The 14670-nt window shown below is 37.9% G+C and overlaps 1 protein-coding gene across 5 annotated transcripts in view; it reads right to left on the reverse strand.

The window, feature by feature from the left end:
* Positions 1–14670, reverse strand: part of NRG1 (neuregulin 1) — a 1197015-nt gene that overhangs the window by 151640 nt on the left and 1030705 nt on the right. For 4 of the 5 annotated variants that reach the window (XM_062213033.1, XM_062213037.1, XM_062213039.1 and 1 more), the window contains exons 4-5: positions 14297–14347; positions 12087–12137 (exon numbers count right to left, since the gene is read on the reverse strand). The exons of the other annotated variant lie outside the window; for it this stretch is intronic. In XM_062213033.1, coding sequence (XP_062069017.1) covers positions 12087–12137; positions 14297–14347 — 102 coding nt within the window. The remainder of the gene's footprint in view (positions 1–12086; positions 12138–14296; positions 14348–14670) is intronic. 5 annotated transcript variants of the gene reach the window in all.

The raw sequence follows: 14670 nt of genomic DNA on the forward strand, positions 1-14670 counted from the left end.
GGCGGAGTGGGTGAAGCTGTCGATGCAGTGCCGGCATCCCATATGGGTGCCAGTTCAAGTCCCAGCTGCTCTACTTCTGATCCAGTTTCCTGCTAATGGCCTAGGAAAGCAGGGAAGTGTACACCAAAACCGCATTGAGAGATTTACCTAATTTCAGTTAGATGGGATATTAACAAAAAGTCAAAAAAGGGTGAGCCTTTGGAGCAGCAGCTGCCGGTGCAGCAGTTGGGATGCTGCTTGGAATTCTCACATCCCGTGTTAAATTGCCTGAGTTGAAGTCCTAACCCCACTCTCAATTCCAGCTTCATGTTAGCACACATCCTAGGAAGCAGCAGGTGATGGCTCAAGTAGTTGGGTCCATGCCACCCACATGGGAGACTTGGATGGAGTTCTCAGCTCCTGGCTTTTGCCTAGCCTAATCCCAACTGTTGTAGGCATTCAGGGAGTGGGTTGGCAGCTGGGAGATCTGTCCATCTCTCTGTATCTTGATGTCTTTCTATATTTCAAATAAATAAAATAAATAATTGCTAAAATCTGCAGATGAGAATTGTGAAAAAAAGGAAATTCTGCACACTGTCCCTGGGAAATGTAAATTAGTACAGTCAATGTAGCAAACAGTATGGAGTTTCATCAAAATCCATCAATCCCGCTACCCGGTATACATTCAAGAGAAATTAAATCAGTCTGTCAAAGAGACATCTGCGCTCCCATGCTTATTGCAGCACTACTTACAACAGGCAAGATATGAAATAACCTAAGTGTCCATCAACTAATGAATGGATAAAGAAAATGTGGTACATACACACAATGGAATATTAATCATAAAAGAAAATGAAAACTTATTATCCGCAACAATATGGATAGAACTGGAGGTCATTATGTTAAGTGACATAAGCCAAGCACAGAAATATAAGTATCACATGATCTCATTCATATGTGGAGTCTAAAAAAAAAGTGCTCTCATAGAATTTAAAAGTATAATGTTGCTTACCAGAGGCTGGGGAGGGAGGAGAGAAGGGAGAGATGGGGAGGGGTTGATTACCCAGGACTGAGTTATAGTTAGACAGGAGGAAGAACTTCTGGGGTTCTACTGCACAGAAGGGTGACTACAGCTATTAATTTACTATATATTTTCATACAAAAAAAAGAAAAAAAAAACTAGATCGGATTTTGAATGTTTTCACCCTAAAGACATGTTAAATATCTAAGATAGATATATTTACTTGGACTGGACACTACACAATGCATACATGTATCAAAACGCCACACAGTATCCCATAAATATGTACAATTTTAATGTGACTATCAAAATTTGTTAATAAAAAAAGACTCACTCACTTAAATATCTACATCCATTTAATAAGCACTTCCTGGAAACTGGCATAGGGATAGAAGGGTACTTCAAAAGGTTTATGGGAAATAGAATTAAAAGGTCTATTCATTTTTGGTGCAAAAAGGAAGTATTTTAAATCCATGCATATAAAGGGTCTTTAAGAAGTTCATGGAAAAAGCATATTATGAAACACTATGCATGGATTTCAAATTTTTGCACCAAAACAAATTTATCTCTTAACTGCATTTTCCACAAACCTGTCGCAGTACCCTCATATGTAACAGGAACACAAACACACCACTCTGGAGTGGCACAGTTAATAGGTATAAAAACTGAGTGGCCAGCTTCTGGTCTGAAGCAAAAAAATGGAGAATAATAAAGGGTCCACTTTTATTCTCTGGCTGGACAAAGGATTCTTTTACAATGTCAGGGTCTCATTTTAATACAATACACAGGCCTGTGCTTCTGGTAGAAGACAGGAGGCAGGACAGCATTTTAAAACTTTCTGAGCCCATAACCAGCCCTATTCTCCATGAAGACCCACCCCACCAGAAGTGTCTAGGAGAGACACTCTCAGGGACCTTTTACCCAGAGTCTGTGTCCTACAAACTTTAAAAACAAGCACAAAATCTTGCTGTAATACCTGTTTCTGTGTGTACACATGCAGTGCACATCATGTTTCACTTTTATTTATTTTTTTCACTAGGCTGAACCATTTAAAAATCTCAGTCCCTTTTGCTTCCACTGTAAAAACATGCTTAAGTTCTCAAAAACCTGTTATGTGCTGTTGAGTCACTCATTTCCCTCCAGAAGCTTATCTTGCTTTCACATACAGTCTCATTTGCACACACAAGGTAATTCTCTCACCCTGGTAATCTATTCATCCTAAAACATACCCAGGGACTCTTTGTATGGTTTATTTTTTCACAGATAACTTAAGGAAAGTCTGAACAAAGACACTTTTATGCTTTGGACCATTAGAGTAGAGAAATTAGGAAGCTGCTATGAGAATGGCAGAGAAAAAAAATCCATCTGGTTGAACTAAAAGGAAAGGTACAAAATTTGTGAAAAAAAAAATTTTTATGACTACTTAAATAATGTCCTCTCAGAAACATGTAAGGCTACTCCTCTTTATTGTCCCGTCATAGCATATTCTATCTTAGAAATAGCCTGTTTGTGTCTGGTAGATTTCTCTTGATCCATTTCACCAGAGGTGGGCGTGTTAGATTTTATGGCTGTTTTTTGTTCATTAATGGGAAAAATGCAGCCATTTCCATCCTACAGCTTTTTTAGACTGAGAATTAGAAATAATGATAATCTGTTCGCAAAGTTACACGATTTGTAAAGAACATGTAGTTTTACAGGTTGCATAGATAGCTAGAGCACTGAACTAAAATGTAGGGCATGTATGCAGAACATTATAAAATAACATTTAAAATATATCATCTTGCAGAGCTTTTTTCTTAATATATCGTAATTCCCATAAGGTAAATTTGTAGTTGAAAACTGGATCAAATGACACAGAAGCTTCTCATCAATTAGTCACTGCTCTCAAAAAATGATTTTAAGAAAATTGAGGAAGGAATTAGCATAAGGGCAAAAATGTGCTTTCAATATTTAATAACTTTAATGCCTTAATTAATTGTTTACTATTTTAATTTACTACATTGAATCATTCAATTCTAAATAAGCACACATTTTGAGGTTTCCTACTTTGGGGTCTTTAAAAGTTAAAACTGAAGGGAACACAAATCTTAAAGGAAATAAAATTGCTTAAGAAATTGAAACTTTTCCAAGTCACTCAAACAAAACAACTCCTCCTATGTGCACCATGCTCTGCTGGTCCAGCAATGAATCAAGAGTATGTTTCTGAGAATCACTAGTAATTCAATTGATCATACTGCCATTAGGCTCCTCCAAAAGCTACCAGTTAGATTTCTGAATTCCTTACCAGTCCCCCAAACTGCTTTCAATGCCCTATACAGTATGAATTGATTTCTGATTAATTGGTAACCATCACTTGGTTTTCATCATTTACTTTTAATAGTAAATTAAACAATTTCACCTTTTGAAATGGGACACATTTCAGGATTCTGAGTTCTTGCTAAAATGACTAAGCTTTTAACACGAAGCAGAAATAAAAATTCACCATTAAAAAAAAACATAAAAAAATAAATCATTATCCAACTGAAATTTCCTTTTAAATCATATACCACAAATGATTTTTCTATCTTAATATTATTAAAAAGAAAACGCCAAACTTAACTGGAAAGTCTACCAGTCTGTTCTACTTTATGTTATGCTTATGGATCTTTAGGCACAGTCGGCACCATTGAAGTTTCCACTTCCTTCAACTCCTTCAGCCCAGAAACAATCCCTACCCTGGGCCCTCATGCATCCTCCTGCTACCTCCCAAGGGGCAAGCACACAGAGTTCCCACCACCATTCTGAAACGCAGGAGGAACTGAGTCTTAATTATTTATTTTAATTAAAGAGAGAGAAAGTTCTCAGTGATCTAAGAATCCAGCAGTTGAAACACAGTCCTCAAATTTTCATACTACATTCACCACACACTGTTTGGCCTTCATTATCCTTTAGCTTCTCCTTGTCTTTACTTTCCTTACTTTATTTATTTATTGAAATAAAGAGATTAAAAGTCAAATTCCATTAAAAATTAAAAGAAACACTGATTAAATGTTTGATCCTTACAAATAAAAATTCTAGAAATATTGCACAAAGCCAGGGGCATGTGCTCATCTCTCTCTCTCTCTCTCGCTCTCGCTCTTGCTCTCGCTCTTAAACAGCTTGATACTCAAGAGGAAGCCTCTGGAATATCTGGGGGAAACTCAAACCAGTAGCTCATATGTGATGAATGAATTCAACTTAAACACCAAATCTTCTAAATAAGACTTGAATGAAAACGAGCACAGCTCCAGGCTATAATCCACACTGGCCCATATAATTGGTTTTTAAGATTTTGCTGACCTCTGGTAGACTGAGAGATAAAATTAAAAAAAAAAAAAAAAAAAAAAAAGTCCCTGCAGCAGTTCTTGGATGATTAGTTGAACTATGGATATGTAGCACCTTTGCTGGAGACAGGAAGTACCCAGGAGCCTCCTTTGCTGGACATATTATAAAGAGGTAGGGACAGAGCAAAGTGCACGAGGGGCATGAATGAACGATGCTGACGATGGGGCCATTATCTTTAGTTTTAAATGGTGATATTTACGCAGCTGATGAAGCCTCCATCAGTGTTATCTCACACCTCAGGGAGAGCTGCTGAGTTTTCTATACAATATTAAGTGGAATGGGTTAAGCATGCTTTATTTCTTTTTCAATTGAAAAAAGCTAATCAACATATAATTACTTGGGTGAAAGAAAATAATTTCTTTAATCATGGAGTTTTTAAAAGAATCTGGATCAAATACTCTTTGACTGTCAACCTCAAAGTCAGAACGCTTTACAGATTTCATAACGCTTCCCATGCATTCTAATTCAAAAACTATAATTCATTTTCTACTTTCTGCAGGAAACTTCATTTCCTGGCTTAAAAAAGAGGGCACTCTTAAGAATGATCACAATGGGCTCCGAGGTGCTCATAAAGAATCTTTTGAACAATCATATTGCCCATTTTCTTCAGTTACCTAACTCATTTTCTTTAGATGGGTCAGTCAGCTTTAGTTCTTTAAGAATGTCTACTTTTAATTTCCCTTTCAAATTCTGCCACTAGTATCTACTTCCGAGGCTGTTGGTTCATGAGGTGCAGTTGATTGGGTTGTTTGTCTCCTGTTGAGCTCACTTTTCACTTCTTTTGGTGCCGAACTGGCTTCTCCATAATGAAGCTACACCACGCAGCTCCCAGGGGGCTGAGGCCATCTGCCCTCACTAACCCCAAGGCACACAGGGGTGGATACATGATCCAGTCCCCACTCAGTGGGATCATTAATCTCCCTGGATACAGTATTTTAGGGGTAGGCATATGATGCAATCAGGGCCAATCAGATGCTGCCCTAAAATTTGCTCTGTGGATAAGGAGCAGACTTTCTCTTCCTTTTCAGATTATGAGCTACAAGGATAAAGCTTTAGAGCAACAAGCAGTTATCTCCCTGTCAGGCAGACAAAACCCCCTGAGACTGAAGCTAACATTTGTAGAGAAGCAAAGCACAAAGACTGAGGAACCAGTCAATCACATCATTTGAGTCTCTGGCTTGAGTTGAGCTTCTTATGTAAGTCCAGATATTCCTTTTATATTTAAGCTCTTTAGACGTGAATTTCTATCCCTTGCTCCTGGGAAACTCCTGAATTAAATCATTGTCTGTATTTCTTGTTTTGCTGTTCTATCATATTGTTCCTCATCCCCTCCTTCAGTTTATTTTTTGACAGGCAAAAGGGGGATTTTTTTTTATAGCATCCAAGGTCTTTTATTTAAAGACCTCTTTTCCCATCTTCCTATGACTCAGATCCCCAGATAACTTAAAAAAAAAAAACAACAAAAAACTGAAGACTTTGGAAAGTCATGGGGAAATAGGCATTAGCCTGTGGTTAGGACACCTGTGCCCCACTCGGGACAGCCTGAGTATGAGTCTCAGCTCTAGCTCCTGACTCCAGCTTCCAGCCAATTGCAAACCCTGGGAGACAGTGGTGCTGATTCAGGTAATTGGTATTCTGCCACCCACATGGAAGACCTGGACTGAGTTCCTAGCTTCTGGCTTTGGCCTTAGCCCAGCTCTGGCCATTGTGAGCATTCAGGGAGTGAACAGGCAGAGGAGAGCTCCCTCTTTCTCTCGGTGTCTCTCACGGTATCTCTCTGTCACAAAAATAAATACAAACTTGTGATTATAAAGTAAATCAAAAGTATGTCATTGTAAAAGCTTAAAGAAAAATAAGAAAAGGAGGAGGAAGGAGACAGGGTGAGAGTGAAGGAGAGAGGGATGTAGGCTGGGGTGGGAAGTGTCACTATGCTCTTAAAACTCTACATATAAATACATGAAATTTATTCCCTTTATATAAATTTAGAAAAAAAGGCTTCCATATTCATTTAGATAGGCAAAAAATTTCTGAACATGAAACCCCCTATCTGATCAATGGGATGAGGTCTAAGTGTAGGCTATAGAGTCATATGAATAAATAACCCAATACATGAAAATGTGACATAAAATACAAACCTGACTTATAAAATACTTGATGCAAATATCTGTTATTTATATACATACATCACATATACAAACACACATATTTTTATGGTTCAAACAGAATAATTTTGTAAAAGGTTGATTTCAGGACCTCATACAAAAGGTTAAAGCTTGGTCAAAAGATTGGGGATTATTCTGTCCAGTGGTGGGAAGCAATGAGAGATACTGAATGACTTCAGAAAGGGCAAAGATAGAACTGTAGAATGACATTACAGATACAAGTGATATTGTAAGAAAAAAACAGTAAGGTATATTCAGGTACAAAATGAATGAAATGAACATAATGATAATAAGTTGCTTGCACAAAAGAACACCTGTGACACAAAAGCCTCAATTCTTGCTCCAAGTCACTACTGTCCTAAAAATCTGAAATTAACTCTTCAGGCAATCAGAAGGATGGCTATAATACCAGTTGAGCAATTTTCTGTTTAAGTTATTGTTTCACTGCTATACGATACATGATAATTTGTTTGTCATCTTCCACAATGGCTAGAGTCACTACTCCCTTAATAATGCCGTGCTTATAGAAATCTGGAAATACAGTTTGCATTCACAGTTAGAATGACAAGACACATTAAGAGTTTACTTCCAAAAGATCTGAAATGGAAAGGTGATTTTTCCAGCTGGGAATCAGTAGCAACAGTCCAGGCAGCTTCCTGTCCCATTAAAGCAGGCAAGTCACTTACAACCAAGGGTGGACTGTAAGAACTCTGGCTCTAAGACCTGGTCCAATCTAATCAATACACATCACTGTGCTATTCCCAAGTGAAAACGTTGTGTCTCATTAGTACAGAAATGTCTCTGCAGATAAAAGAAATTTTTTTTCTTTCAGCTAGCCCTTTCAGGTGCCAAGTCTAAGATGGAATTGTTCATTTCATTCAGAGATTTCAAAGAGGACTTCCTGGATACATTCCATTACAATGCAGCCTTAGCTGAGAATATATGATATTTTGAAAAGACAGTGATTTCCTGGCAGAGGACTTTCAGCATCATCACAGGGGCTGAAAATCATAAACTTGTTGCCTTCTCCAACAGTTAGGACATTTTCCAACACTGTTACACTGAGGTGCAAGAACTCCTTTTTTATCTTCCCTTTAGAGCCACAACACTTCTTCACCTACTAGAACTCTCATCCATAGATAGGAGAGGTCACCTTAAAGCAAAGCTGTGCTACATGATTTATATCTCATTTTTCTAACATGAGGCTTCCTAAGATGTGTTTTCATACACAGGACTGTACAAACCTAGACATCTAGTCTCAGGAAAGCTAACACACTTGCAGGGAACTACACAGTAATTACCAGCACTAGGATTTAGGCTTCAGAGTGTGAGTCTGTCCTTTCCAGCTCATTCACCTGTCAACCTTTGATGTAGAACATGAAGATCACTTGGGCTCAGGGGGGCCTCAGGCAACTCACTGACTTCATTCCACCACACATATCCCCCAATCCACTTTGTATCAAAGACTTCATTCAGTCCATTCACAGATTTTCATTCCTTTTACTATTAAAGCATCTCTTTGCAGTGACAAAATCCTAGGCATCACGGCAGGCTAATGTATTGTCTGGGTTTGATCCTGCTTATGTGACTTTGGACAAGATATGTCAATTCTATCGTTTAAACAAGAGTCATCATCTATGTAAAACATCTACCACAGGACCTGGCACATGGTAAGCCTACTACAGATTTCTGCTATCATTATTAGTATTTGAAACATATTTCAGGATTTAAACTATTTTCTAGAAACTTGTCTTTCTCTCCTCTTGCTTTTCATTAGACTTTTCATTTTTGTTTTCTGATGTATGAAATTGGCATGGATGGTGCTTAGCTCAGTACAAGGTGGTTGAATTGTATTTTTATAGCATTCAACAGATTTGTCTGCAAAACGAGGTCACTGGCAGCTGGCACTTCAGATAGGTCATTAAGGTTTGTTCTGAACAATCCATTTTCATTTCTGCTGACTATGTGAAAGGAGGAACAAGATAGTCTTATTGACTGGTTTGTAGAGTTCAAGTTCTTCTCCTTCTAAAGACTGTCCCTTACTTGTAATATGACACTCTCTTGGCCACTTAAAACTTTTATAGTTACAGGTTCCCCACTTGAAAAAAAAAAGAAATAAAATAAATTACCAAAATATTGCTGATTATTATTATCAACAGATTTATAAGCAATTTTTTTCAAAAATAGTTAACAACTCTGAAGATAGTTAATGTACATTGCAAAATCCCAATTTTTAAAAAAAAGTACTCCTTTAAAAAAGAAGGAAAAATTATAAAGGAAAGGTTTAGTTACTTTGACATCGCACCAATATACACAAAGTGCTGATGTTTTTAAATGAAAAGTCCTTTCAAACCTCCATCAATATGACTTCTTTGCAGCCTGCACTGTGGCACAGTGGGGTGAGCCTTGTGTGCCAGCATCCCATGCTGGTTTGAGTCCTGGCTGCTCAAATGCATAAATTAATCTTATTAAAGATTTAGTTGTTTGAAAGGCAGAGTGACGGGGAGCTGGGGCATGGGGGAAGGATGGGGAGAGAATGAGATCGCTCTTCCATCCACTGGTTCACTTCTCAAATGCCACAACAGTGAGTGCTGAGTTAGGCCAAAGCCAGGAGCCTGGAACTCCATCTGGGTCTCCCAAGTGTCTAGCAGGGGCCCAAGTACTCAGGTCATCTTCCATTGCTTTCCCAGGCACATTAGCAAGGAGCTGAATTGGAAGCAGAGCATGCAGGTCTTGCTCCAAAATGGAATGCTGGTGTGGCAGGCAGCAGCTTAACCCACTATGTCACAATGCTGCCCCAATGAACTACTGTTTAAAAAAAATTATTTCTGTGACATTAAAAAAGAAAGAGGAGGAAGAGGAGGAGGAGGAGGAGAAGAAGAAGGGGAATGATGATGTCTTTATTGTTATAGTAATTTTAAAAAAATATATTTCTGGTCCTATTTAAAATCACGAGAAGAATACTATTACATTATATAGATAGAGGGGAGATGGGTAAGAGGAAAGCCAGAATGAAAGACACTGATTAAAAGCAGAGACTAGAATATTAGCATTATTGTCGTGGATGAGTTATGTGGGTGATTTTTTATTTTCTTCCCTTTTTTCTAATCCAACATAAAGTCACAGAGGAGAAAAGGAGAGCATTCAGTGGCACAAACGGGATACAAACAGAAGAGACAGACTTGGCCTCCCAGGCAGGGTTCCGAGCAGGAGCCAGGACCTTCTAAAATCTGCCGAGCAGTGAGATGTGGCCAAGGACAGCCCTGGCAGCTGTTAAAGATGTATATATTTGTCCCTTCAGAACTGAGAAGGCCCTGGGCTGCCTCACTTCTTTCACACTGCCACAAAAAGCACACAGAATTGTTTTAGTACATAAAATGTTTGCTGAAGCTGTACTGTTTCAGAAAAGCTTTTCAAAATTTACTTTAGAAAACCCCAAAGGCAATAGCTCAAAGAGTGTAGCCCACACAAGCATGATTACATTATAAAAGCAGAGTTCACCTTTAAAACACAGAGATTTACCTGCACCTCCTTTCTGGCTGAAATAAAGAGAAAAGTAACTTATTCTTTGGAACCGATTATTTTTGACCTTTGCAAACTTTTCAAGGCCTTTGACTTTATGTGTGTGTGTGTGTGTGTGTATTAAATTATTAAGTCCAGCTTGCTGTAACTGCTGATTCTTCAAGTTCCACTCCAGGCTTTCCTAAATGGAGATATTTCTTCCTTGTGGGTCTTCTGAAATGCAATCCTGTATGAGGCTGCTTAGAAATGAATTGTGTGCCCCACACTGCTTGCATTGTTCTAAACAATGCTGGACCTAGAATTCTGCCTTACATGGGCTTACATTTCCGAAGCATAGAGGATATTTTCACAAGAGCAGAAAATGTATTTACTAATCAGTTCAATAACATTTACTGAGGACCTCCCCTGAACAGGTGGCAGTGTGTGAAAATGGCACATGGAAAGATTTTAACATAATGGTACACAAAGCCTTCTTTCTTAGAATGAAACCATTACCAAATAACAAGAACTAGATCTGCTGTGAGTTAGAGAACAGAATCAGATTTCAAAATCATTTCTCTCTCAACAGTACTGCAATGAATAGAAACGTAAACTGAGAGATTCATTTCAGTTCCCACAAGCACGGGAAAACCAAGAGAAGTCGCCCCTCCCCTCCAAAACTGCTCAGATGTGCTTATGTACAGCATCTATCACCTTCTTAATGATAGCAGGAAGGGTTCCAATGACAAGAGGCTCAACAACTTTATTCAATGAATATGCATGGGAGAAACCATTCTGACGCAAAAGTCAAAAACAAAACAAAACACGGTATTTGTTTTTGTATAATAAATGCTAAAAAAAATTTAAGTTCAAAATGATTCCTTCCTTAATGGTAGCTACGTAAAATCCAGGTGATTACACATGGGAGGCCATTCAGCCTTCTACCATTTCATTTCCTGTTTGATCTTACGAGGTTGCTGCCATAAATCCAGATAAATAATGCTTGATGGAGTTAAAACAGCATGCTTCATGCAAGAAAAGATATTTTTACATCATATAGTAACAGTTCTGGTAACGCCAACCAGGAGGGAAAGGCTTTAAGATAAAACTGGATCTAGTTCAACAAATTGACCAAACAAGTTGCCAAAAGCACAGACTTTGTTTTCGAGAGATTCCTACTTAGGCTGATAGCAAAAGGAGACAGCTCCTTAAAACACACTCTCCAGGTTGGATGAGAATCTATTTACTGAAGTACTTATCAAGCTGAGAAATATATTTTTTTAAAATAAAGAGTTAAAGAAGAAAACACCATACTTCAATTTTTATTTCCAAAGTCTAGTAAACTCCCCTGTTGAATATCAAAATTTAATACTCTGCTATTCTCATTTTAGAGGTATCAAAAACTATTTTTACTAGTCCTTGCTAATTTTTTAAGTTCCCCTGACATCGCACAAAGCACCAATCAATCTAACAGTTGTAGAAGTCCATAAGCACAAAGCACATTTCATATTAAACAGATGAGAACTAATCTGAGATCTTGCCTAGGGACTTGCTTTCAAACATTTTCATAATTAGTCACTTGCTATCGAATATGAATTAAGGGCATCTATATATAGTTTCCTTACTCCATCACAGCAGATTTTATATGAGAACCAAGGAGCTCTGGAGTAAGGGCCCCAGACAGCAGGGGATCAAGCCTCAAGCAGCTGCTGAAGGCACCATGACAAGCTGGAAAAAAACCCCACAAAATACTCTATTGCCTCTAGGCCTTAGAAACTATGCAATTCTTTTCTTAACATTCAAACCCACTAGGTTATCTGAAAAGTATGACATATGTAGTATCTTTTACTATTATTATATGTGAGTGGGAGGAAGAGGTATCTGGTTGACCCCAAACATAGTAGAAGGCCATTTCTCCTCCAAACCGCAAATATCATCCTGTTCCCAAACTTAATACGTTATGCCTGAGTAATAGCAAAGGGCAGATGGGAACATTATCTTCCAGTGCAGATATCGCCTTGGATTAAAAACCAGTGAACAGAATATGTAAGTATACTTACATGAAGAAGTATTTGCTCCTTCTGTTGATACTGATATTCTAATGGGAGACTCTATAAAACATAAAAGTGGAATGAGGCTTTATTGAATCATGCTGCTTGGACTCTTAAATTAAAAATTTGCCAGGCTTAGTTAGGTATGATCTAGAGAAAGATTTGTACTAGAACACAGTGCAACAGAGAAGCTGAAGCATTTCTGAGTCAGAGGAAGCTGTATGCCATACGCAAAGACCACAAAGCAGTGTATTTGTGGTTTAGATCCAAAGACTTGTGAAAGAAATGAAAATGGAGCCAGTAAATCTGCCACTGCTCTATGAACTTCCCAGAAATACCACTTTGAACAGATCCACAGTACAGGTGAGATGTATAATTCTACTCTTAGACCTGGCCTTGAAAAAAAAATCAAAGAACAACCCCCATATTCACAGAGAAGGAAAGCCAACTTTCATGCATACCCAGGCCACTTGGATGTGCAAAAACATCCTGACCAAACACAGTGCTGAATAAAGTCCATGCAAAGTCTACTAGTGCGATTACCTTAGGATCAAGCAAAACATGCTCAATAAATAAATAAAGCAACAGTTGGGAATGTATAGCAACAAGATTCTCTTAGGTAGCAAGGATAAAGGAAGAAAAAACAGTATTTAAGTGGACAGAATATAAGACATAATTCATGCAGAATAAAAACACTGGACCCCAGGGTTTTCATTCATAAAATAAAAAAAGCACAAAGTTAGTATCAAAGAAGGATTGAGATTCAACTGGCAGAAAGTTATAAAGATTCAAGTCACATATCAGGAAATAATAGTTTGGTCTACCTAAATTCCCAAGACAAGCACCATATAGATGTAAAAACTCAGGTTCCTAACAGCATCTACTGGAGTCAAATAATGAAGTCCTTATATTACAGAAATACCTGGATGAAAGGTAAAGGGATTCAGATAATTCTAAATTTTCTTTTTCTCATTCCCTTTCCTTCCTTCCTTCTTGTCATCCATCCATCCTCCCTTCCTTCAATCCTTCTTTCAGAAGAGTAACACCCTCTACTACAGGATCATTCCACTCCATAATGTCGTCTTAGCAACAACTCATGAATATGCCTTAAATATGGCTAACAGTCCAAGATATCGAGATATCCAGCTTTTGTAATTTTTTAACAGTGCTTTGAAGGGAAGAGTACACACTGATAGATGGAAGATGGAAATGAGTGGTATTTGATTATATGGCCTCCATAGTTGCAACAATGTACCTCTATATATTGAAGAAAATAATGAAGCTGAAACATTAATTATGGGGTCACAGAAAGAATACTGAGCTTAGCATCCTTACTCTTCGACCTCCTGAAATAAGACTTAACGTTTCTAATGCTTCAGTTTTTTCATTTGTAAACTCAGGAAAAATAGGTCTTGTTTTATAATTTTGCTGTTAATTAACAAAAGAAATTAAAAATCTTTGTAAATTACAAGATGCCATGTAAATAAGTCATCATACTTCTGAAATGAGTTTTCAGTTTCATGGCTCTACAAATTTGCTTCCAAATAAAGAAGAATTCTTTTAATGTTGTAAGGTTCTACTGACTACAGAATAACAGAGAGTAAAGAAAAGTATAAAGGATACAATGGATAAATGAAATTCAGTGCTAGTGAGAAATTCAATGAATTATGGCTATAGGTGCATTAGCAGTGTTGGGTTCTAAGTAGAGCTAGTATTTCCCTAGACTATAAATGCCATCAGCAAATATTATAAGCAAGTGAGAAGGAAACAAAAAAGCAACATTTTTAAAGGTCATTCTATAACAATTTTTTTAAGTTTAGTGATAGAAGAATGGTCATTAAAAGCTCAAGGATTAGACACCAGACACTAACACGGTATCCAGGGATATAGTATGGCAGGGGAAACACAGATACAGCTAAGAGAAGCATTTCTAAATGCAGAAAAACTATCCTTGCAACCTCCATGCCTTCTTTATTTGTGTAATGCCACTAAGATGTAGATTTCATATGTGTTTCTCAGACCCAAGTTCAGATGCACAGTAAGAACTATGCTCCTTTAAGTAAAATCCAAAGGGCAATACAAGGTTGAGAAAAATATTGCAGCAGAAAACAAGAACAGCTGAACTTTGGATGCAGAGGGATTTTGATTAGTAGAAGGAGCAGCCGGCAGTTAGGTCTGTCATTCTGGTTAGTACAACGGGCCAGGCTTATTTTCCTTACCTGAAGATACATATGCTCTTTCAGTTGAGGCTGGCATGCCAGTGATGATCTCTGCAAAAAAGAAAGTGAAGCACATTATGATGTATCATCTGGAGGCTGGGAGCTGGTACCACAGCCTTGCCTTCAAACTGAAATGAATATAAAGGAAGGAAATACTGCACAGAAGTGATGAATGTCCAGTTTATCCACAACGTGAGGGAGGAAGGCAGAACACACAATTCAAATGCATAGGTCTTTCTTGGGCAAAGAGCATGAGATGAACTGTGCCAGAATGACTGGAAAAACTCCCTGCCAACACTGGGGTCAGTGAGAGAGAATCCATGGGAAAGGGGTAGAGGGTCAAGAAGGCTGAACTAAGAATGAAGAAAGTCAAA

The sequence above is a fragment of the Lepus europaeus genome, chromosome 16, assembly GCF_033115175.1.
Source record: "Lepus europaeus isolate LE1 chromosome 16, mLepTim1.pri, whole genome shotgun sequence".
Lineage (NCBI taxonomy): Eukaryota > Metazoa > Chordata > Mammalia > Lagomorpha > Leporidae > Lepus > Lepus europaeus.